The sequence below is a fragment of the Tripterygium wilfordii genome, chromosome 15 (genome assembly GCF_013401445.1).
Source record: "Tripterygium wilfordii isolate XIE 37 chromosome 15, ASM1340144v1, whole genome shotgun sequence".
NCBI lineage: Eukaryota > Viridiplantae > Streptophyta > Magnoliopsida > Celastrales > Celastraceae > Tripterygium > Tripterygium wilfordii.
The window spans coordinates 199343-221848 of record NC_052246.1 but is presented as its reverse complement, the minus strand read 5'-3'; the positions used below and the strand labels follow the sequence as shown (position 1 = coordinate 221848).

The following is a 22506-nucleotide window of genomic DNA, read 5'->3' as shown; positions in this document are numbered from 1 at the left end:
TGAAAGTGCTTATACGTATATATACAATGGAATGCAACTCTATACTTGATATACATGATATGCATGCAAGTTAAAGATTAATCAACATAAAGTTACATAAAAGGGTAATCAATCGTAAATAGAATTATGGATTTCAATCTTCAAAACTATACCTTTCAAACCCATATTTGAGCACAATAGCAAAACCAACTAGAATTTAGCAAAACCAATGCACAATGGCAAAACTCTGAAATATATATATATATATATATATATATATATTTTTTTTTTTTTTGACTCTCTGAAGAATGATTGTGTAATTGTGTTTGGAAAGAGAAGACTGAAAAGAGTAGACGTCTTCTATTTATATAGTACAATATTGTTTCCAATGTGCTTGTGAAAACAACTAACAAGAGATCAGATTGCTAGTGTGGCTGGTTTGAAGGAAATTAAGAAGCTAAAAGGTGGATGAACGTCACAGGTCAAAGGTCTTAAATAAGGCAAAGATATCCCACTTAAGGACAGTGAGACTGTATCAATATGGGAAAATCAGGACATTAAATGTAAGAACGATTACCTTCGAAATTAAAATTATTGTTTCAAGGAAACAAAACAAAATGTGTATGCGTTAGGGAAGACTTCATGGATGCCAGTCATAAAGTCATATACTGTAATAATTTAAACCCAGTTCCTCTCTCTCTCTCTCTCTCTCTCTCTCTCTCTCTCTCTCTCAAAGAGGTTAATTTTGCACATGACCAATTCTGTTATCAAACATATATTGTCTCTGGATATTTTAATTTGGAAAAATCATGACCTCGTGGAATCTAGCAACATGGACCATGAAATGTCCTCATCAGATCTACCTTGCATTACCCTTTTATTTTCTTTCTACCAACTCTACTTTACATTTCAAAGAAGTTTTTTCTTTCCTTATCCGTCTTGTGGTATTATAGTCAATGCCATATGTGTTGGGTGCACATACAAATTTGGTATTCAGTCTGTCTTCTATTCTCGTCAACTCTCTCGACCAAACATTCAGCTGTTGTTCACCTTCATCTTCACCTTCGATGGGCTTCACCATAAGTTATTCTTTGAAATACTGCCCTTCATCTTTTCGCTCATTCTCCAACAAACCCAGGTAACTCTCTCACTCAGAACTCTCACAGACAAAAACACAAACACAATATAAGCAAAGATTGCATTTTTTACTCTATAAAATTCTTCCCTCTCGTTTCTTTTTCAGGTCAGTGGAGATCTTTTGTTGCTTATCATTGGAGCAATCGAATCACAAAATCACCACTAAACCTACCAGCATAAATGGCGGCGACAGTGAAAGCAACAGTCTTCGCGTCGTTTTTGCCGCGGGAGGAACTGGAGGCCACATCTCTCCGGCAGTGGCCATTGCAGATGAGCTCAAATTCATTGAACCCACGACGCAAATCCTCTTCATGGGTACCCGGAATAGCATGGAGAGCGCCGCTGTCCCCTCTGCCGGGTACAATTTCCTCCCTGTTCCTGCCGTTAAGCTGTTCCGCCCATTCTTCTCTCCTCGGAATCTACTTCTCCCCTACAATTTGATCGTCTCCACCCTCCAGTGTTACCGTGAATTGCAGGACTTCGATCCCCATATCGTGGTAGGCACAGGAGGGTACGTCTCGTTCTCCATCTGCCTCGCCGCCGCTATCAAGGGTGCCAAGGTTGTGATCCAGGAACAGAACTCGGTTCCGGGAATCGCCAATTGGGTTCTCTCATTCTTCGCTGATATGGTATTTGTGGCCTTCAATTCTACGGTCGATTCTTTCTGGGGGAGGCATAAGTGCGTGGTGTGTGGGAATCCAGTGAGGCTTTCGTTGAGAAAGTACATTTCAAAGGCGGTGGCACGGTTGAAGTTCTTTCCGAATTCAGTAAGGGACGAGGAGGCTAAAGTGATTTTGGTTCTTGGAGGGTCTCTGGGGGCCAATGCAGTAAATATAGCTCTGTTGAACTTGTATTATCAGATGCTGTTGGATCACCAGAACTGGTTTATTATATGGCAAACAGGGGTCCAGGCTTATGATGAAATGGAAAGCCTTGTCAAGATTCGGCCACGCTTGCTTTTAAAGCCGTAAGTTGAATAACAATAAGTGATTTCATATTGCAGTTTCCACATCACTATTATGATTTTAAAATGTTGATTACAAACTACGAGCTTATTGCTTTCCAATGTCACGTTTGTTAATTGATGAAGCTTTAACATGACAGTCAGATATTGCGTTTATGGTTCATTCACTTCCTTTGAATCTGAGATTATTCTAAAATATGAAGGTTCTTTCATTCTATGGATTCGGCATATGCAGCAGCAGATCTTATTGTCTCGAGAGCTGGTGCAATGACTTGTTCCGAGATCTTGGCAACTGGGAAACCTGCTATACTGGTAAACTAAGTAAATTTCTTTTCATATATTTTACTGAGAGCATGAACTTATTATTGCTTCGGATGGTGTTGCAGTCAAGTCACATAGAATGTATAAGGTTTGACATTTTGCCACAATATATCATGTGAAACAAAAAATTTCATATTTTAAATTTTAGAGAGAGAGCCTTAGTCTTAAAATTTACCACCCAGAAGGCATTACATCCTCAGGCAACCAACATGTGTCCTTTGTTAAAATATTAATTCCTATCTAAGATCACACATATGTTTAAAATAATGATCTCTTTTATTGATTCATGTCGCTGACCCCAAACTCTTTGGAACAAAGGCATTGATGTCGAGGAGGAGTTAGTTTGCATTAGCATTGTCAATATTGATTATTACATTGGTGAGGAGGAGGAGGAATTGGTTTGCATTAGAATGATCAAATATTAATTATTACATTGATGATGATGACGATGATGAAACGGTGGTCAGTAACTTCAATTGTTCTATCTTCTATGCTTGAGAATGAAGTGTTTCTTTTTCTCGTTTTTGTAGATACCATCAGCAGATGTTGCTGAAGGCCATCAAGTAAGAAATGCAACCCTGATGGCAGATGTGGCAGGTTCAAGGGTTATTTTTGAGGATGAACTTGATTCAACTACTCTTGGAACTGCTATTGAAGAGATATTAAGTATGCTAAATCCTCTACCATTTGATAGCCTTTTGTTTTCAGAATGTACCTTTCTTTCTTCAAAAAGAAGCCTGATAGTATATGTGAAATATCTGTGCATCAATTTTCATTTAACATTTGCATTGTGATGTTAAGTACATTTGTCACAACCACTTCTCTGTTTCCCTTTGAATATCTTCTTTTGTAGACTTGTATATATCGATGATGCTTTGATTATAAAGGCGATGTTGGTTCTATGAACCCTCATGTGGAACCTAATTTTAACACAAATTTGACAGGAGACGAGGCTGTAGTGGCAGAAATGAGTGAGAGGGCACTCAAAGCTGCAAAACCAGAAGCTGCTGCAGAAATTGTGCGGCACATTCTTTCGCTGGTTAAGTTACCAAAGAACAAGTAGAAAATTGAAAACTACTTATCTGATGCTGGGCATTCTTGGTCGCCCATAGCTATGACGGTTTTCAAACACTTTGGATCTTCCGTTGGAGTTTGAGGTCCAACAGTTGTATCACAGGGGCTTGTTTTCATACTTGAGCTTATAAAGACTGGCCATTAGTTGGAACATGAAGAGGTTGGAGCAAAAACATTGAAGTCACTCCCTTTTCCTGATACGCGAATGTGTTGATTAAAATAAGAATCCATTAAGACTGTATCCGTATCTGTATCTGTATCTGTATCATATTGAACCCCTTGTCGTATTCAGTCGTGGTCTAATTGACTAATTGTCAAAGGTAGACAAAAACAGGTCTTACGGCAATAGAGAAGCTTTATCACACGATGCTCGCTCGGGTGTCTATTTGGTAATAATTGATTGGTATGTTGTTTTGGAGTTTTTTTTTTTTTTTTTTTTTGTTTCTCGAAGAAACATTAGAACATTTCACAAGCTATATTCAGCATAAAAACTGCCGCCGCCTCCTCTACATCGGAAGATTTTTCCGCAGCTGCAGCCACGGGTTTCCAGAATGGGGAGGGGCGTGTGATATTTACGAGCGTCAACATGTTCAAGCATATTGTTAGGGCTAAACCACACATCAACCACGAGTACTTCATGTTGCCTGTTGTATATAACACAAGGAATATATGTTTCGATAAAGATGAACGTTAGATTATTATACAAGTTCGGCTTCAACATAAGGTATAGGGTATATGTAAGGATCTATGCGTTTGTTCATTAATTGTTATGGTTTTGCATGTTATCTAAACATTCACGAACTTTCTGTTCAATTCTGAAGCTGCTCATTAGGATTAGGGAGAGGGAGAGGGAGAGGGAGAGGGAGAGGGAGGTTACATTCAAGAAAAATAACAAATTTCTGTTGTGATTTTTGACCAGTTTCACAATCATAACTTTCAACTTCAGAATAACTAAAACAGCCCATTGTGTTGAAATTAACTTCACACAAAAGAATGATTACCTTTCCTTTCCTGCTTATAGTATTGGTTTTGAAATCCATACACCAAGTAATGAGCGGGAACCACCTGCACTGCGCTGGTCTAGCCTCGAGTCACTGCTGCAGTTTTGCATACGGGGCAAGCATTTTTTTGCCCAAGCCACTGCCTTATACATTCTATGTGAAAAGTATGTCCACAATGCAGCTTCCCCAGCTCATCACTTGCTTCATATTCCTCCTGGAAACAGATGTGCATGTGGAAGTCAAGTTAGGAAAAAAGAAAAGAAAAGGGAAAAGAGAAATTCATGGGAAGGAGAGTGTGGAAACCAAAAACTGACTTGACAAATGCTGCACTTCTTCTCTACTACTGCAGTTAAATGCAATGATAGGTCAGAAGAAATCGGCTGTTTGATCTTCATGAGACAACGGCCTATCTCATTGGCTTTCAATCCAGTACTCACATAGCCAATCCTCTCACCAAGCTCGAGCAGTTCCTGTTACCCAAAACATGGTAAGACGGGCGACACATTATTTGTTGAAAGTAATGTGCTCTTCAAAAGTAGCACACCTCGTAGGACATGTCATCAACATCGAGTCTCCAGTCTCTAAATCGATCATGTTGATCTATTCTCCCCCCCATCAGCAAACTGTTTTGAAGCATCATAATCTGCAGCACGGACAAATTTAGGAATAACTCGAACTACCAGTTCTGTCCATAATATTCCTTGACAAAAAACAATTATATTTTACGTAATTAAACGAAAAAACAATATTGCTGGTTTACACAAATATTACATGGCTAATCCACCCATGACAATCGCTAAAAAAGAAAACAACAGCGAGCCTCGCTCCCAAATCTAGAGCAGAAATTAAATAGCTGAACATTCATTGCAGTTCTGAAAGATAGTGGTAAATTAATAAGATTTAGATAGAATAATAACATGGAACTGCCCTACAAGTTTATTTTGGAACTTAAAAAATACATAGAAGAAAGGGAAAATAAAAGTAACCACAGCCAGCCAGAGAGAGAGAGAGTGCATTGCACATAACACGGTAATGGCAGTAAACCAATAACCCGTACAACACAGCATCTTCACAAAAAGCTTTTGAGAGTCTGCTTTTACAGCTGCGAAAAACCTTAAATTGATGAAGGCCAAAGGCAATGCCCTTGCAGTAGCAGTCTTCATAAAAAGATTCCTAATTCCATTTTCAAAAAAAAAAAGCCATAAGTTTTTTTTTGACAGTATACCAACTGGCAAGACTGATTTTGTTCATGACCTGATATCAAATAATCTATACTTCCTAGTACGATTGATCCCCAACTATTCGAAAATGATCCTCTAGAGTCGCTTTATATTCCCATTCTTAAAAAGAACAGCTTCCTTCACCCTTATTCTATATCTCCTTCTTCTTTTTTTGGGAATCGAGAAGGACACCCTTATCCAATATTATGTTGCACCTCACAACTTCTATTTTATGGCTACTGAAGTCTGCATGGCAACTGATTTTCAACAATTACAATCGTTGACATAACTACATCTCAAATTCTTGACCATACATATGTGATATTACCTTGCACGCTGCAGCACCATATAAGCTAACATTACCATGGCTAAACCATACATAACCACTAATTCATTTCAAGATTTTTTTAGCACATAACCTGGTTTGAAATACTTGGAAGAAGATAATCTGATACGATCATACTAACATCTAGAATGCAACTTGACCACTTTTAGAATGAGCCCACAAAGACTTTAAGGTATAATATACTCAAAATGCATACCAAGTCCATAGTAGGGAAATTATTCTGTTTCAGTCTTTAATTTGGGGGCAAATGGAGTCTCTTCCAGTGGAGACACTAAATCTTGTCATTTTTTTTATGTTTACCTAACAAGGGTCAAGTCTACATAAATCTAACCATCTCCTAAAAAAACTAATAGCTTGTCATATGTCTAACAATCGCAGTATCGAAAATCTCCAAAATATATATGTAGTCTTGTTCTTCCGGTTGAGCCATAAGCAATACAAGGCATAGGGGGGCAAAACACATAGTATTCTTCTTTTAAGGATTGACCAAAAATCATGTCAATCCACTTGATTAAACCCATTAAGGCAGATCATCTATACATTTTAGCAGACTATACTAATATGACTGGAACTCCACTGCCAAAATCATGCAGCCTAGAACTGTATTAATCAAACTAAGCTTACTTGGGAGAGAGGGAGGGATAGTAAGCAAAGCACACCTCTGCAATAGCATCTGGGGACGGATGCTGAACATGTGGATAGTACCTACTTCCAAATACTTCAGGCTCAGGATGAGATGTCACAAACGAAGTATCAGAATCCAGAAAAGGAAGGGTATCAGGGTTCACAGTTCTTCTTGCAAAGAAAGGAGGACGCTGCCAATATTATGAAACACAGTATGTCATCATGAAACAAAGCCAAAGAGAAAAACAGGTACAGTGAACAAGCGACAAGTTGATTACATATTTACCACTCCCACAAAAAAAGTATAATTAAGCGAGGTTCTTTTTAGCTAAAGAGCTAACTGCATCATACAGCGAAACGAACTGAATGGAGTCTTTGTTCATTGCACTAAAGTTAAACAAAAGAAAAGAATCATCAGTTTATTAGAAATAAATGAAGAATGAGTTCTTTTTTAATGCAAATGCTTAAAAGGTATCCATCACAAACTCCGTAGAGTTTGCTACAAATTCTACCTGGGTCCACAATTAATCAAGATGTTTTTTGTCACTAAACATGTAAATCCAAACGTACACGCATATCTTAACTCTTTTTTTTATTATTATTATTTAAAGGAAGACATCAAATAACGTTACTCAATTGCTCATGAAGTGGAGAAAGTGCCTAAAAACATAGACTGTTGGCTTATGGACCTTCAATATTCAAGCACAATCTGACAGAGAGACCATATACAGATATGACAGAGTAGATCACGTTCAGTTCAGTGTGAGAGATGACTAGTGTCTATCTCTCTAATGAATAATGACTTGTTTAGATTTCGTTAATTCTTCTTCTTAGTCCAACAACAGATTCATTAAACATAGAGACTTTGATCCGCATTATCAAAAAAGGAAACATTTTTTAAGCTACCTTGCATTTATTTACACAATCAGAAGTCAAAGTAAAATTTTTGAATATATTTAGAAGGAAGAAATAGAAACCAAAACAGCAATAAAAATCAATCCAAACGACTCTAGATCGTAAAAGGACTCTAGTTGAGTTGAAGAATCAAGCAGACACACATGGAGACAAGAATTTGGGACAAACACCAAAATCCATCGCTTGCATGATCATGTAATTTTATCAAAACCCCAAAAAAAATTGAAGAAAAAATAAAAGCTCACATAGAAACAATTTAAGAATCAAAATAATAAAAAGAAAGCAGGAAAAATAAGGAAAAGGAGAGGTACCTCCCTCTCTCTATCTCTATCTCTATCTCTCTCCCTCGCCCTCTCCCTCTCCCTCTCCCTCTCCCTCTGATTATCAATCTTTCCTCTCCCGGAGACATTATTTCTTCTAGCAACAACACAATCCACAGACCCAACAGCGTCTGCAGAGAATCCAATTCCCGGTCCACACCACACATCTGGAAAAACCACACAGCTCTCTCTGTCTCTCTCGAAGTTCAAAGCTTTACTTTCTTCATTATTGATATTCTTCTTCTGCTTCTGTTCGGGAGGGCTCTTCTTCTTCTTCTTTTTCTTGACCTTCTTCTCCTCCCAAACCGCCGACTTCCGTATCGCTGCCGGCACCGACACTTGCTGGGATGCCCCCGCAGTGCACCCAAGTCCCCTGAAAGTGCTGCTCTTCTTCTTGGGAGGGCTGGAGGAGGAGAGGAAGAGAGAGAAAATGGTGGATTTGCAACGAGCGGATTGGATAATTGAAGAGATTTGTGGTTCTGGATCTGCGGTTGTTGTTGATTCTGTTGAAATGGCATCTCGAAGGCTGACTTGGATTCTGGTGTTGAGTCTTCTCAGCCTCTTCTGCTCTGCTACTCCTGCTGAGCTGCTGCTCTCTGTAAAAACTGGCATGATTAATAGAGAAACAAAGTGAATTTGATAGAATGAATGAGAGAAATGATAATGTGAACAGTGGTTAAGCTCAAGCACAATAGAGAAGGTGAGGAGGAGGAGGAGGAGAGGCACTGATTTCTGAGCTAGTGGAGAGGATCCATTTTGGTTCTGATTCTCTACAATTTGTGATGAAGTTTATAACTTTTATGATTTTATTTTAATGGGTTTTCTTTATTTCTTAAAAAAGATTAAAACTTTCAATTGGTTAAAATTTTGGGTTCTTGTTTAGGTGGGGTTGTGGTTTGTCTTCTTGTTGGGATTGTGGCTCTTAGTCTCAGCTGCTATCAAACAAAAGCAATCCTCCTGGGTTCTGGATTCCATTGAATGACTCTTTTCTGCTTTTCTTTATTTCCTCTTTTTATGCTTATTACTCGATGCTCACTTGTCATTGATTAGAAGCCCAAGTCTTTTGCTCACTTTCACTTTCTCTGTTTTTGTGTCAAAAATGTCGGATTTGTTTTTTAACCAGGATACAGATACAGATACAGAATTGGAGAACTAATATTATTTTTGTTAGGTTTTGTTGGGATATGGAATCCATAAAAAATAATTTCTAGTAAGTAATACTGCAATCATGCAAAAGAGAAGGAAGTCATCAAGGTCTGTAAACACTATGCGTCTCTCGAGGGATGTCTTGTATGGAAAGCATCCGATGGTAGGTTACTTGTTTAAGCAGCATTTAAAATAACCTTGAAATCAGTATCATCATTAATTAATTGCATCATGGAATGTGTACTCAATATTTATTGGTCTCCAAGGTCAAATTACTAACCCAAATTGCAAAAAAAAAAAAAAAAAAAGGAAATAATAGTTTTTTTTTTTTTCAAATATCATAGAGAATTACTGTTTGAGATTGGAATCGAACATTTGACATACATATGTCTAATCCAATCGATTATCAACCTAAATCAACTCTTGTTGGTAGAGGAAATAATAGTTAAGCAAATTCGACAACTAAAAAGGATAGGAGTATATTTATGCACACAATCCTTTTTGTTAGCAAGGCAATCCTTAAAAACGTGCCTCATTAAAAAAAATTTTAAAAAAACAAAACAAAAATGCTTTGAACAAAATTTCAAAGAATGCATATAGTGCCACATTTTGTGAAGTCCACTCCACTGGACCTCTTATTGTTGTAGTTTGTCAAAAGCAGAAAGGTGTGGGTGGCTGATGTTCTTGGACTGTTTGAAGCTGATGACATCAAAACCATAAGACAAAATGACAAAGTCTCTCTCATTCTGATGAACAGAAATGGATTATCTTTTCAAATTAAGAACTCCCAAATAATGATACAAAATGGAAGGCTATGATAATATATATTTATAGTGAATATAATTCATTCTAAGTTTAATAAACCTTGTGAATAAGGTGGAGGATAAGGTTTTGAAATTTCAAAGAGGATGATGAAATGTTTTGTCACAGCATTGGGTGAAGGATTAAAGGACCAAGTCAAAATTGAAATGTTGTGTTGAAAATGACCATACATGGGGTCTCCCTCTCCCATGGCATGGAGAATGTTGTACTAAGAAAAGGAGAAGAAGGTGATTCATCTTCTTTTCTTGATTGGTGAAAAGGCTGATTTTTTATTACCACCTTTTGACTTCCCTTTCTTTCCTTCGACTCATCCCCACATACACATTCCTTTCCCACCTCATCTTAGATCTTTCTCAAAAGGCCCAATGGGTTCTTTTAATTGAAAGAGGCGCAATAGTTGTCTGTGGGCTTGGGCCTTCAGGCCATCCAGCAGAGGCCTATGATAGTATGATGTGTTGCGGTAATTCCTCCCTTAAACCCTTATCGCCCCAATTCAGTCCAAGCTCGCAATCTGCTTCCCTCTGTTAGTGTTCCCAAGAAGAAGGCAATCCCTAGCCACCTTTACTGATTCATCATCAGTCATGAGACGCTCTTTCCTGAGAAATGTATCTCTCTACAGTCGCAATCTTCTCCATTCTCCCTCCACTGTCAATCGAGGTCCCCGTCCCTCACTCGCCCCGTTCGACGGTACCACTCGTCCACGTTTTAGGCTCTTCTCGTCCGAATCGGACTCCTCCGGCGAAACCCCTAATGTTGTAGCTGAATCCGCTCCTGATCAGGAGCAGAAGAAGGATGTCTCTGTTGACGTGAAGGATGTGAGTAACAAAGGTAACAAGCACTGTAAAAAAGAATTAACTGGAGTAATTTATTGTCTCTCAATATAGATATTTTCTACTTGGTTTTCTCGATCAAGGGTATTATGCCGGATAGATTAAGATTTTTCAATTTTTAGTGTGGAAATAACAAATTTAAATAGAAAAACGAAATTAATGGCTTCCTCCATCAGTTTTTTTTTTTTACTGGGAGTTTAGGGTTGCAGTTGTTTGATCTGCTTGATGTTTGGTCACAGAGCTGAAGGCGCAGCTAGAGAAGTACTTCAAAGGTGGTGACGAGAAGGAGCTCCCATTGATACTTGAGTCGATTTTACAGAGGAAATTGGTAGGCAAGCATGAGGAGACCGACGATGAGTTAACGGAAGAACTCAGTATGAAGCCAGTGGATGATGTCCAAGACAAAGAATTCGAATCAGATTTTGAGGAGTTGCATGAGACTGATGAGGAAATCGATGACTTGTATAATGCAAGAGATTATGTTATGCAGAAAATGGTAAAGGATGAGTACTTCAATATGGATGACCGGAAGTGGGATGACATGATAAAGGAGGCAACTGAGCAAGGCTACTTAAAGGACACAAAGGAATGCGAAGAGATTCTTGAGGATATGCTTCGCTGGGACAAACTTCTTCCTGGTATACCTTTCTCTTTCTTGCTCATTTTGTTGCTTTGTCTTATCCATTTATTTTGAAAATATTATGATTTGGTGCTTAATTATCATTAATCATATGCTCAAGGCTGCATGTTCTTTTCTGTGGTTTGTGGCTTGAAATTGTGGATCCTAAATAGATTTGAAGAAAATTGACCCCATGGTTTTTGCATCACATAAGAGATTGCTTATAGACTGCTTCAACTTCTCGTGAAATCCCTTTTTCCAATTACTGCTGAAAACATTGCACCTTTACTTTGATTAGTTAGTAACAACTGATGCTCTATATTTTCTTATCAATTATTAGCTTCATTGCTTGTGAAAACAGACTACATCAAATGCAAGGATTTTCTTCTTGCGTTTTTTTTTTTAATTTTAATTTAGATCTTCTGGTTTCTTTTATCTGATTTCTTTGTTACACTTTTCATAAGATGATTTCAAGAAAAAGGTGGAAGAGAAGTTTAACGAGCTAGGGGATATGTGTGAACGTGGGGAACTTGAACCTGAACAAGCTTATGAGCTATTTAAGGAATTTGAGGATGACATGGTTATAGAGTATAAAAAAAGGGTGGAGGCTGAGGGGCCGCTGCAGTATGATGAGACTGGTGTGCCAGACAATAAAAAAGACTTGGATGATCCACCAGGCGAGGGGCCAATCCTCAGATGGCAAACTCGGGTGGTGTTTGCACCAGGTGGTGATGCATGGCATCCCAAGAACAGAAAGGTGAAATTGTCTGTTACTGTGAAAGAACTTGGGCTTTCAAAACATCAGTTTCGTCGGCTGAGGGAACTGGTTGGAAAAAGGTACCACCCTGGGAAGGATGAGCTTACAATCACTAGTGAGAGGTCAGTTACTTAGCCCTTATAATATTTTTTCCGTATATCTATCAACTCGGTGATATTAGTGCTTTCTACAACAAATCTTCCTCTTGGAACTTTCTTGAACCATGACAAAAATATAAGAAAATAAAATAGAAAGCTGAAGCCCTTCACTTAATTTGTTTTTCTTCTGCCGCCATCTGTTCTTGAGGATTATTTGGAAGTTTTTGTCGCTTTTGTTGCAGTCTTTGATAATCATTTCTTCGTGTTTCTGAGGGCAGTCAGATATAAAATGTTTGTGAATTTCTATTTCTTCTGTAAAGTCATATATACTATCCATGCTATTGAGCTCCTATTTATTTTTTATTTTTTTTCATATATTATGAATAATTTGAAACCTAGAGTTCGACTTACTTAATTGTCTGTGTCAGTCTTCAGTCATGCGCTATCAATACTCTATTCTGTTGGATGATAATTTGCTTAATCACTTTTTTTTTTCTTTTAATTTCAATTAGGTTTGAACATCGTGAGGAAAACAGAAAGGATTGTCTCAGGACTCTTTTCTCACTCATTGAGGAGGCTGGGAAAGCTAACAAACTGGCAGAGGATGCTAGAGCCTCATATGTCAAAGACAGACTCAGAGCCAATCCAAAGTTCATGAAGAGGTTGCATGAAAAATCTCTGAGATTGCGAGAATCTAATAAAGTCTTGGCATAAAATGTCGTGAGCAAGAGAAGGCTTGCAAATAACTTTCAGGTACAAAAAAACTGTGATTTGATATTCATCTGATTTAATTTATAACATGCCAGGATACTTATTTTGAAACGCTCATTCTTATAGGAATCTGACCAAAGCATTTGTCACCTTGTACACGGGTTTCAACATGTCCTTATTTGCTGCTTTTTTTTCTTTCTAGTTTGCGGTTGCCTGCTCTTGCAAATTCTCGGTAAAATTGGCGGTGTATGGGAATTTCATCTGCAGTGCTATGGAATAGCAATTCTCAACTTCTCTTTCAGGATCCCCACTTCTAAGTTCAGGCTGGAGTTTTAGGTTGTCCAGAGTTTCGTTGATCGTGTTCGCTCAGCTAGGGAACTTGATGCATTTCACTTGTTGCTTTGTGACAGGGAAATAATAATGGATTAACCTATTAGTTCGCCCTTTAGTATGCATCAAACAGCTGATACTGGTGGTTTCAGTTTCTGGATGTATGATAATTTTGCATAAATAGTTTTCCGTGGCTGATGGTAGCGGGTCTGAATCAGACTTGACAGTTAGATTATTGATTTTTGGCTATGACATGCAACTATGTTCAATAACTGTAGTTATCTTACTATCAGGTATTGGTTCATTTTTGGCTAGCCTTGGAGTATGCAGTCAGTGCTTGTTTATTCTGTGTTTCTTGCCCACTCCATATCATCTGGTGTTGCATCAAACTGCCTTGCAGGATCGGTTGGTGAGTTGCGAAGCATTTGGACTTGTTGCAGATGACAAGAGAAGATATATGCAGCGTATTCTTCGTCATTCTCTGATGTTGATTCTGAATGATAGTCTTGTTAACAAATAAAGTGTGACGATTCTCAAAAATATCTTCAGATTTAAAGCTTGCATCACTGGAGACCTGTTGATCCTGTTAATCAAATCACTCATAGTCATGGTTGACAGACGGTTTTAGCTTCACATATTGAAGGAATTTGAGTGTTGATCTTTGTCTAGCAATAGAGTTGTTCCATATTGATGGAGCGATCATGGATTTAGACCATAGATAGTGTGCTTTTCCTCAATCAATTTCTCCATGGGGGGGGGGGGGGGGGGGGGGGGGGGGCAGCGAAAGATACAGAACAAGGAATATTATAAACATAAAACTTTGTTTAAGTGGTGTTATTAAGGAGTGGGGCAGGGAATGAAACAGAACATAAGATAAATATTTGCTTTGTCAAGAATGGGATTCGAACCCATGCCCTTTCGGACCAGTACCTGAAACTGGCGCCTTAGACCAACTCGGCCATCTTGACGTCATTGGTTAAGTCTTAAGTTTTAGTTATATACTTTATATATAAAGTGAAATGTCTCTAGTCCCATGTATTCATATTTTGTATGTCAAAAAGGATTTTTATTTTTTAAGCCACAAATGTCATTCTTGGTGACATGATTTGTTGGCAGAAACAATCGTAAAATGCCAAGGTTCGATTCCAATTATAAGTACCCAAGGTCCGATTCCAATTATAAGTATATTTCTCAATGGTACTTAAAAAATAAAAAACTGAAAATTGTGAAACAAAGGTTAGGCTAGGCTAGCACATTCTGTTATGAGATACAAAGCACTGAGGATAGGGTTTGTATTAATTACATGTTGTGAGTGAAGGATGAAGGCTTTCATCAGTTAAAACTTGAACTAATTAACCTATTCAAGTAACAATAATATATCAAACATAATCTACCCTAAAACATCAAACAGAAATATGCAGGAAACTCCTATGCTTTTATTCTCTTGATTTGAACTTTTGACACTCAGATTTTGAGAAGGGAGCAATCTTCAAACTGATTCGAGATCCACTCTCCAAACCAATGTTATGGCTACTTGGATGGAATTATAGAGTTTTCTTTTAGTGGTTGTTTGGAGAACAAGGTAGGGTTTGTTACTGAGTACGTACTCAGCCACCACAACCAGCAGCACAACCAGCAGCACATCCTGCACCATAAACATCAGAATCAGCTGCAGAAGATTTATCTTTGGTCCCACCTTGTGCACAGGAGAATATTATGATTGAGAATACACCAAGACTTAGCAAAAACACCCAAAACACCAAACAAGCATTACCAACTTCTCCTCCTCCAATGACCCTTTCTCTCCATTGTCTCACCATTCTCTCTCTCTCTCTCTCTCTCTGTGAGCATGTTATGTCTACAAAATACCTTCTTATATGGAATTTCTATAAGGTCAATGTGTCAACCCTAAAAAAGTAGATAAACAAGAGTGGGCCAAAAGCATTCCAATAATACTAATAAGTGAGATCTCTTTCTCAGCTTCACTACTTTCTGTGATTCTTCCTTGTGTGTACTAGCATTGGCAGGCAAAACACCATGAGAATTTTGACATGAAAGATAGTGGGCCAATATAGATTCCCACTCCTTTCTGTCCAAGCAAGATAGAATCACAGTTGATTGCCAATATGATTCAATGACAGCCAAATCAGGACCATCCATTCTTGTGAAAATGGTGTTGTCATGCAATGTTCTTTTTTTTCAATCCTCAACTTGGGGTTTGCCTTTCTTTGATATTGACTTGGAAGGGAGGCTTCAACTAGTCCAATCTTATCCATAATAGAAGTCTGTAAATGGGTTCGTAAAAAAAAATTGCAATTATTTATTTATCTCTCTAAGTGGGACTCCTTTCATAACCAGAAATGAATTAAAAAAAAAAAAAAAAAGAGCTTGTGGTGGCCAATAAGGAAGGAGATTTTGTCCTATAATAATAATTGAAGAATTCCAAATGTCCAATGTGAATCACAATCACATGTAATAATAACGTGGACAGAAAACTATGATATCAAAGGAGAGTTTTTGTGGAGGGCAGGGCCCAGCCATATCAGAATTCACTTGCTCATTTTGTAATGTTAACCCTAAGAAAAAGCTCCTAAATTTGGCCCCTCAATGTGGGATGGGGTTGGGGTCATATAATGATAATTGGCTTTGATAGTCTTATTTCAAATAGAACAAGAAATTTACTTTCTTTCAACTTTTTACAGTTCCAAGCATAAATTCACAAAGTCTTTAGCATTTACAAGTATTGAACATCTGACAAGAAACAGAACAAATTTCCAATTCTGCAACCACCACATTTATCTGACTTTCTTTCCTCTTGTATGGCCTGCAAACTCAACAAATGAAAAATGGAAAGTGAAGGTTTAAACCAAAACCCGAGTCAGATCTTGGCTATTTGGATTCAGAAACGGAATAAAAAAAACAAACAAGAGATGGAAGCTGAAAAAATTAAATTCTTTTATTGAAATTATGGAAAGCACAAAAGATATGATTGATGTTCAAATTGTAACCATGCATTGGGGCACTCAACCAGTTGCTCCATATAACTTAATACCAACTTGGAGAATATTCCGATATAAATTTACATTTACAGAATGGAAAGTCGTTATAAACAAAATGTCAGTTCTCACAAGTTGAGAATATTTGAAATCGGGTTCCAACCCATAATCCATGACCTCTTGTCAGCTGGAACTGCAAAATTGAGCTCAAACATCTCCTTTGACGTATTCCCACCTTCACAAAATCCTACAAGCTTTGCTACTATTTCAGCACTCTCCTGTATATGCTTGGGGTCATGAGGATCCATCCACAGCTTGCTTACAAACTGCACCTTCCTCTGTTTCCCCTCAAGAGGTACATCCCATTTGATGTACAAATACTCTCTCTCTTCAGTTGTCAAACGCGAGGTCAACCTCTTTGCAAGAAACTCCCTTTCTCGTTTCAGTGCTCTAATGCTGCAATTCAGAGCAAGTGAATATGTTAGTTTTCAATTATTTAAAGACAACATGAGACACACTTGATAGAGCAGAAAGTGAGCAAGATAAACCTTGAGGACAAGGAGATTGTGGGTTCATCTCCCACATGAGCTGGGCTTGCATTCCCAAGCTCTGCCAAATGCTGCTCCAACCAAGTCAAGCGCCTCAACTCGACTTCCATGTATATTTGATCAGCAGGATCTCCCTTGAATAACAAATAGAACTGTGTCCTGTGTATGATGGAAACATAGCAGGCATCCCATAACTCAATGATCTGCTGTCTTTGCCCTTTGAAAGTTATTTGCCAAGAAATTTGGGGCTCTTCGGGGTCATTTATGTTTTCCTCATCTTCTATATTGTATCCAGCTGCTTCATTTGCTTCTAGCTCAAGCACCTAGTTGTATAACAGGTGAGAATGAAATAAAGTACCTCACTGATTAACAGATTTGAAGACAGAAATGTAGAAATGATGCAAATGCTAGTGTACTGACCATAATTGTAAGACACTTTGGTGTAGAGTAAAAGAAAGTATTATACCTGGCACACAAGTAATTGCTTTTGGTATTGCAATTTCGCCACACGTTCTTTAAGTTCTGTAACATATGCTCTTATACTTCTTACATTTTCTTCAGCTGCATTTTGGAACATCTTCTGCATTTTCTTCATATTAACAGAACTTGAACGTCGATAGCCTGGATTACTTTCCTTTGATGACATATCCCCACCCTCACTCTTTGTAGGAGTCTCTTTCTCATACTCAGGATGAGTCTCTGTGGATACAATGTCATCATTCTCTGGATCTCTATTTTCAATGTCAGACTCCAAAACTTGTCTAGAAGTTGATAAAGGAGAGCAAGGGGATCTTATAAAATTTTGCCGGTTAGCACCATTACTTGAAGCCAAAGGAAGCATCTTTTTCTTCTTTGAATGATTCTTGGTCTTGGGCGTTGCTTCAATGTTAGCTTGTTGAATATTGCTTGGAAGAGACATTACCAGCTTGTCTATAGACTTCTGAACATTCTCCAGTTGTTCCTCAAGATTTGCAATGGTGCTGCCCTGGGAATGAAGTCTTGTTATCTCTTCCTTCAGGTTAGCACTGACACTTCTGTTAGGAGCAACCACACTTCCAACTTCAATTTCTTGTGAAACTGATGGAACAGAACACATTTTCCTTATTTCTGCTTGCAACTTAGCGATTGTCTCAGCAGCATCTTGGTTGCCTAGTCTATGACAAGCCACCTCCTTCTGTAGTACTTCAAGAGCTCGATTTGCCTCTTCTCCAAGCTGCTCCTGTAAATGCTCAAGTTTGCGGATTTCATGCATAAGCGTGAAAGGGGCAGCTGATGATTGCCTTGTAGACTGCCTCAAGATCGTTCTTCTCGTCTTGTCATTGCACCCTAGTTCCTTCCCTTCAAGCTTGCAAGAATATGAGAGACACTTCTTAACAGATGGACGAGGTGATTCAAGAAGGTTTGAACTCTGACACACAAAAAATAAAATGAAAGATGAGTTAAAAGTGAGAGAGAGAGAGAGAGAGAGAGGGAGGCAGTGTGAAACCTCTTGGTCCTCTTGAAGTTTTCTTCGTAGTTCCTCTGCCTGAGATTGTGCAAGATCTCGTTGGCGTCTTAGCTCTTCAATTTCCATCTCCATCTGCAAGTAAGATAATTACCATAAATTTTTGGATTCATTCCTTTCTCAAATGCATTTAGATGAAGCCAAACTCATACTGTTATTTACCTGCTGTATTTGTAAGTCCTTTTCCTTAGATGGATCAGGAGTTCGCAGCTCTGCTTCCAGCCTTGCTACTTCTTTCTGCAAATGTTTTACTAGCTGCTTGTCCGAAACGACCTGATATATGTCAAGAATCAAACAACTAGAATTTGTATTTTCACCAGGAATCAGTGGAGATGGCAAAGCAAAGTAAGCGGTGGAGAATCAGTACCATGTTGACTTGGGCATTGTTGGTCACTTCCTTTGCGCGAGTGGCAAAAAAGAGAGTATTTCGAGATTGTTCAACATGACTCAAAGCTGGACTTAATGTACATATGATTGCAGTGCGTGCATTCCCACCAAGGGAATGCTGCAATATGCGAGTAAGTTTTGAATCTCGATATGGTATATGACCACTTCTCTTTCCAACACTGTAATTCAAACAATTTACCAACAGAATAAAAAATTAGTGTTTTGTTTCTCCTAGAAACGTATTGCAAATGGCTTGAATGAAAGTCCGCAGAGATATCCTATTCCACCAATGCCTATTGGGGGCAAGAGTTCCTAGAGGAAGTAAAATATAGAACCAAAACTAGACTGCTTTGCTAGTTCTATACGGTTTATGATAAATTGATAACATAACTGGTTGTCCATTTGATTTCATGCAATTTTCAACAATATGACAAGACTGAACGCTTATTCACATTTTGAAAATTTGTGTCATTGAGAGACAGACAGTATATGTTTCACAAAATTTTTATTTCTTTTTCTGCCAATTTGTATGACGCCATGTAAGTATAAATATGAAGAAAGAGTATCTAGTGATCTTATTAGCAGAACTATATATGTGTGGAGGTTGAAGATAAAAGCAGCCTTTATGAAGACTGTACTATCTCCATGGCCACTGTAACCTAAAATAAATTCTGACCTGAGCTTCCTGATTACAGTTGTCAGTGTCATCAAACTAAGGTTGATATGGCAACCTTCCCTGAGCCTAGCACCATCTGCATGAGTCTGAGAAGCTCTTTCACTTCCAGCTAGGTCTACAAAGTTCTGCAGGCAATAGAACCCAAAGTTACTATCACGAAATTACCAGTCTTACAATATGTATAAGCATAAAAAGGTAAAGAAAATTCCAGATCCTACCAGACTTGCAACAAAAGATCTCACACAGTCTGAATTCTCACGGAGGGTACTTTCTATTGTCTGCATTTTGAAACAACGTACATTCAAATGTTACTTTTTCACATAGGAATTATGTAGTTCATTCCATAAACATCAATTGAGATCATGATCTTTGAACATTACCAGCTTGATTATTTGGTGTGACCGTGAGCTATTATCATTTAGGGCAGTTTCACCAACTTGCCTTTGAGCTGTAGCAATGACACACAAAACATGTACAACCAGATAATTTAACTTAGGAGAAGACAAGCTAAGAAAGATCAAATAAAGGGCCTCACAAAATTACCTTCACAAATACTGATAAGGTGTCTTAAATGCTGATCATTTTTTGCCGTCTCTTCCACCAACTTCTCCACAACTGTACCTTTCTGCAACACAAGATTATAAGAAATCCAGTAATAAAAGAAAAGGAAGCATGCAGAAAAAACCATAAGCACTTCGCTCTAAAAAAAATTTAAAGCAATCTGCACATGAAAATACCTCTGGATCGTCTAAAAGCTTAAGGCTACGACCAGATTCAGAGTTTAACAGGTCCCTGACATTCTCATTATAGATTTCCAATCCAGAAATTTTAATTTTGAAGTCTCTCTCCGGAGTCTGTAATCATACCAAAATAAAATAAAAATAGTAGATTACCATCAATTCTCACCACAATCTTCAAAACTCACAGTATTCTAATTTCATAATAACCCATAGCCCAATCTGTGAACCCATTTGTAAGACTTGAATGACATAAGATTTCAATAAAGCTCACATTTATTATATGCATGTAGATATCGTTAACAGCTTTCTCTGTTATGCCCCTCATGGTGTATGTCTTCCCACTGCTAGTCTGCCCATATGCAAAAATGGTTGCTGCAATAAAAACGCATATTAATAGTCTATAGAAATGACAAAAATAAAATTTTTGGTAGAAGCACAAAAAAGAAATGAAGGAAATAGATTACCATTAATTCCCATCAAAGTGGACAAAGCAACATTCTTAACCCCGTCCTCATATACCATTTCAGTAACACAACCCGGACCAAATACCTTATCTGAACAGGCAAACCCAAGCAACTTAAGCTTCGTTAAAATGAAAAAAGCAAAAATAACTGCAAGTGCTCTAAATTGAAACCCTTGAAGAAAAACAAGGTCAAAAAAGACTTGACATATGGCATAAAGTTACCAAATGTGAAAGAGGCTGGCTGAGCTGCACGTTCCTGCGATGGCGGTTTATAAACAATTGCGTGACTATCAATACACTCCCATGCTACTTGGTCTTTGGCCAACTGCTCCTTCCTGTTCAAAGGCCTTAATCGAACCGTGACAACAATCTTCTCTTCTCTTGATTTGAGACCTCCAGGAGTAGAAACTGGTGTCCTATCTATCTTTGAAGCTGGTGTTCCTGGTGTTCTGACTGTCATCTTTTAGTGAAACTTTACTCGTCTTTGTGGGTGCAATTAACCAGAAGACCAAGTTGAAGTATGGTCCTTGCCCAAGCAAAAGGCTAATTGAAAGATACCCTTTGTAACAGAAGCGACTAGAATCTCAGTAACTGACAAGGAAATCAACCATGGTTCAGTCATGATAGTTCGAAGTACCAACGATGGTTCTTCAAAAGTGATTGGAACATACTTGCAAACCATTCTGGCCTATTTCTTCTTATGAAAAAACAATGCCTTTTTAAGCACTACAGCATAAATACTCTACTTAAGAATCACAAAAAAATGAAAGAAAAAAAGAAGAAGAAGAAATTAGGTTCATGTTGTTTTCTTAGATTGAAAATTTGCTGCTGCTTTCATTTGTTTAACATTCTTTCTCAAGAAAAAATAAAGTCGCCTTTTACACCCTTCATGATCAATTCTACTAGATAAGTACTAGTCTGGAAGAGGAAAAAATAAGGAACAACTTTCTATTTTTCTTTATATTCTGAATCTATACTGGATTCATCAAATTTTTATAGCAACATAACCTAATTGGATCTCTGATCCAGCCACAGAAATTCTTTTATTCTTTTCACAGATTCTCGGCACCATAGGGACAGCAAAGTCACCCAAAACCCATCATAATAAATACGTCTAAAATCTCAAAGAACCGTTGAGTTTATTCTTCAAGTTGAGCCCAAAAAACCCATAATTTATGCGTAGAAATCGCCAAAGTTCAAAAGATTCCATTTATATTCACAATTCTGGATAATCCAAACAAGGAAAATCCCACAAATAAAGAGTTTCATTAATAGTCTTTCCATTTCCCCCACCAAAATATTAACAAATATATGAAAAAACAAGGGGAAAGTAATCTTACAGAATACCCAAATCGAAGCCAAAAGTGGCAACTCCACCAGGAAACTCCAATAATGAGAGATCTTCAGCGAGATAGAGAGAATCTAGAGAGAGAAATGCAGAGACGGGAGCGTTTAGAGAGAGAGGAATGGACTTGATTTAGGGATTTGTAAAAGCTACTGCCCCTCTGTGCGTGTAAGAGAGGAAGACCAATTAGATTTGAATTGAGGGGTTAACGGCTAGTTTAATTTTCTCGCCGATAATCTTTCCTTATCGCGACTTAATGTGGGACCCGCATTCACAGCCTTTTTAACGGGTAATTTTTTTTTTTTTTAATTTCATTTAAAAACAAGGCCACAAATGCAACTATTGATTTTGCACTGCAGCAATGAAAAACACAAATTTGCTGTTCCATTGTTTTACCCAGTCTGAGTATCGTACACCAAATACAGAGAGACTTACATTTCTTCCAAATCTTCATACAAAGCTAAACCAACCACAATTGTTGTTTTACATTTACCCAGTCACAACTTCAAACTTCATTCAACTCAATCACAGTTGAGCTTGCTCAATCAAAAATATTCTTTCAGAATCCTAATTAGGAATCCAAACACCATGAACATCACCTGGCGTTCCAGAGTCCAAACCAAAAGCTTACCA

General features: G+C 37.8%; 4 protein-coding genes, 1 long non-coding RNA gene and 1 other non-coding gene across 10 annotated transcripts; 2 read left to right on the top strand and 4 right to left on the bottom strand.

Moving 5' to 3' along the window:
- The first annotated feature begins 920 nt into the window (after nucleotides 1-920).
- On the top strand, nucleotides 921-3769 carry LOC120016857 (UDP-N-acetylglucosamine--N-acetylmuramyl-(pentapeptide) pyrophosphoryl-undecaprenol N-acetylglucosamine transferase). The gene is made up of 5 exons (XM_038869803.1): nucleotides 921-1117; nucleotides 1223-2083; nucleotides 2284-2392; nucleotides 2932-3067; nucleotides 3346-3769. The coding sequence occupies exons 1-5, from the start codon at nucleotides 936-938 to the stop codon at nucleotides 3462-3464; spliced, it is 1407 nt and encodes a 468-aa protein (XP_038725731.1). The 5' UTR covers nucleotides 921-935; the 3' UTR covers nucleotides 3465-3769.
- Nucleotides 3770-4323: 554 nt separating this feature from the next.
- Nucleotides 4324-8904, bottom strand: LOC120016858 (general transcriptional corepressor trfA-like). Its single transcript, XM_038869804.1, has 5 exons — nucleotides 7893-8904; nucleotides 6702-6857; nucleotides 5021-5119; nucleotides 4791-4946; nucleotides 4324-4690 (listed from the first exon to the last, which is right to left on the bottom strand). The coding sequence occupies exons 1-5, from the start codon at nucleotides 8511-8513 to the stop codon at nucleotides 4556-4558; spliced, it is 1167 nt and encodes a 388-aa protein (XP_038725732.1). The 5' UTR covers nucleotides 8514-8904; the 3' UTR covers nucleotides 4324-4555.
- A 1438-nt stretch (nucleotides 8905-10342) lies between these two features.
- LOC119980118 lies at nucleotides 10343-13833 on the top strand. 3 transcript variants are annotated; one of them, XR_005463792.1, is made up of 6 exons: nucleotides 10343-10697; nucleotides 10939-11337; nucleotides 11783-12197; nucleotides 12686-12926; nucleotides 13011-13507; nucleotides 13615-13833. XR_005463792.1 is itself a non-coding variant. In XM_038822779.1 (5 exons), the coding sequence occupies exons 1-4, from the start codon at nucleotides 10451-10453 to the stop codon at nucleotides 12885-12887; spliced, it is 1263 nt and encodes a 420-aa protein (XP_038678707.1). In that variant the 5' UTR covers nucleotides 10343-10450; the 3' UTR covers nucleotides 12888-12926; nucleotides 13087-13833. The 3 variants fall into 3 exon arrangements, 2 of the variants coding, with proteins under 2 accessions (XP_038678707.1, XP_038678706.1); XM_038822779.1 differs by having other exon boundaries at nucleotides 13087-13833; XM_038822778.1 differs by having other exon boundaries at nucleotides 13011-13833.
- Nucleotides 13834-14101: 268 nt separating this feature from the next.
- Nucleotides 14102-14182, bottom strand: TRNAL-CAG. The gene has a single exon. It is a non-coding gene; the product is annotated as a tRNA-Leu (tRNA).
- A 341-nt stretch (nucleotides 14183-14523) lies between these two features.
- Nucleotides 14524-15048, bottom strand: LOC120017231. Its single transcript, XR_005472110.1, has 2 exons — nucleotides 14989-15048; nucleotides 14524-14859 (listed from the first exon to the last, which is right to left on the bottom strand). It is a non-coding gene; the product is annotated as an uncharacterized LOC120017231 (long non-coding RNA).
- Nucleotides 15049-16152: 1104 nt separating this feature from the next.
- Nucleotides 16153-22039, bottom strand: LOC120015970 (kinesin-like protein NACK1). 3 transcript variants are annotated; one of them, XM_038868503.1, is made up of 15 exons: nucleotides 21869-22039; nucleotides 20751-21119; nucleotides 20530-20619; nucleotides 20337-20437; nucleotides 20063-20179; nucleotides 19869-19950; nucleotides 19706-19773; nucleotides 19544-19603; nucleotides 19326-19450; nucleotides 18630-18828; nucleotides 18425-18535; nucleotides 18245-18337; nucleotides 17225-18166; nucleotides 16759-17081; nucleotides 16153-16666 (listed from the first exon to the last, which is right to left on the bottom strand). In XM_038868503.1, exons 2-15 carry the CDS (start codon nucleotides 20986-20988, stop codon nucleotides 16339-16341), a joined length of 2877 nt encoding a protein of 958 aa, XP_038724431.1. In that variant the 5' UTR covers nucleotides 20989-21119; nucleotides 21869-22039; the 3' UTR covers nucleotides 16153-16338. The 3 variants fall into 3 exon arrangements, with proteins under 3 accessions (XP_038724431.1, XP_038724432.1, XP_038724433.1); XM_038868504.1 differs by having other exon boundaries at nucleotides 20751-21054; XM_038868505.1 differs by having other exon boundaries at nucleotides 20751-21010.
- Between the last annotated feature and the right edge of the window lie 467 nt (nucleotides 22040-22506).

Excerpts from the sequence above, each read along its gene's own strand:
- LOC120016857 (XM_038869803.1), top strand. The coding sequence starts at position 936 with ATGCCATATGTGTTGGGTGCACATACAAATTTGGTATTCAGTCTGTCT. Across the intron at positions 1,118-1,222 it reads TCATTCTCCAACAAACCCAG|GTCAGTGGAGATCTTTTGTT; the intron begins GTAACTCTCTCA and ends TTTCTTTTTCAG. Across the intron at positions 2,084-2,283 it reads CCACGCTTGCTTTTAAAGCC|GTTCTTTCATTCTATGGATT; the intron begins GTAAGTTGAATA and ends TAAAATATGAAG.
- LOC120016858 (XM_038869804.1), bottom strand. The coding sequence starts at position 8,513 with ATGCCAGTTTTTACAGAGAGCAGCAGCTCAGCAGGAGTAGCAGAGCAG. Across the intron at positions 4,947-5,020 it reads TTGATGACATGTCCTACGAG|GAACTGCTCGAGCTTGGTGA; the intron begins GTGTGCTACTTT and ends TTTGGGTAACAG. Across the intron at positions 4,691-4,790 it reads AGAAGTGCAGCATTTGTCAA|GAGGAATATGAAGCAAGTGA; the intron begins GTCAGTTTTTGG and ends ATCTGTTTCCAG.
- LOC120015970 (XM_038868503.1), bottom strand. The coding sequence starts at position 20,988 with ATGACAGTCAGAACACCAGGAACACCAGCTTCAAAGATAGATAGGACA. Across the intron at positions 20,438-20,529 it reads CACTTTGATGGGAATTAATG|CAACCATTTTTGCATATGGG; the intron begins GTAATCTATTTC and ends TTTTTATTGCAG. Across the intron at positions 16,667-16,758 it reads ACAATCTCCTTGTCCTCAAG|CATTAGAGCACTGAAACGAG; the intron begins GTTTATCTTGCT and ends TCTGAATTGCAG.
- LOC119980118 (XM_038822779.1), top strand. The coding sequence starts at position 10,451 with ATGAGACGCTCTTTCCTGAGAAATGTATCTCTCTACAGTCGCAATCTT. Across the intron at positions 10,698-10,938 it reads GAAGGATGTGAGTAACAAAG|AGCTGAAGGCGCAGCTAGAG; the intron begins GTAACAAGCACT and ends GTTTGGTCACAG. Across the intron at positions 12,198-12,685 it reads CTTACAATCACTAGTGAGAG|GTTTGAACATCGTGAGGAAA; the intron begins GTCAGTTACTTA and ends AATTTCAATTAG.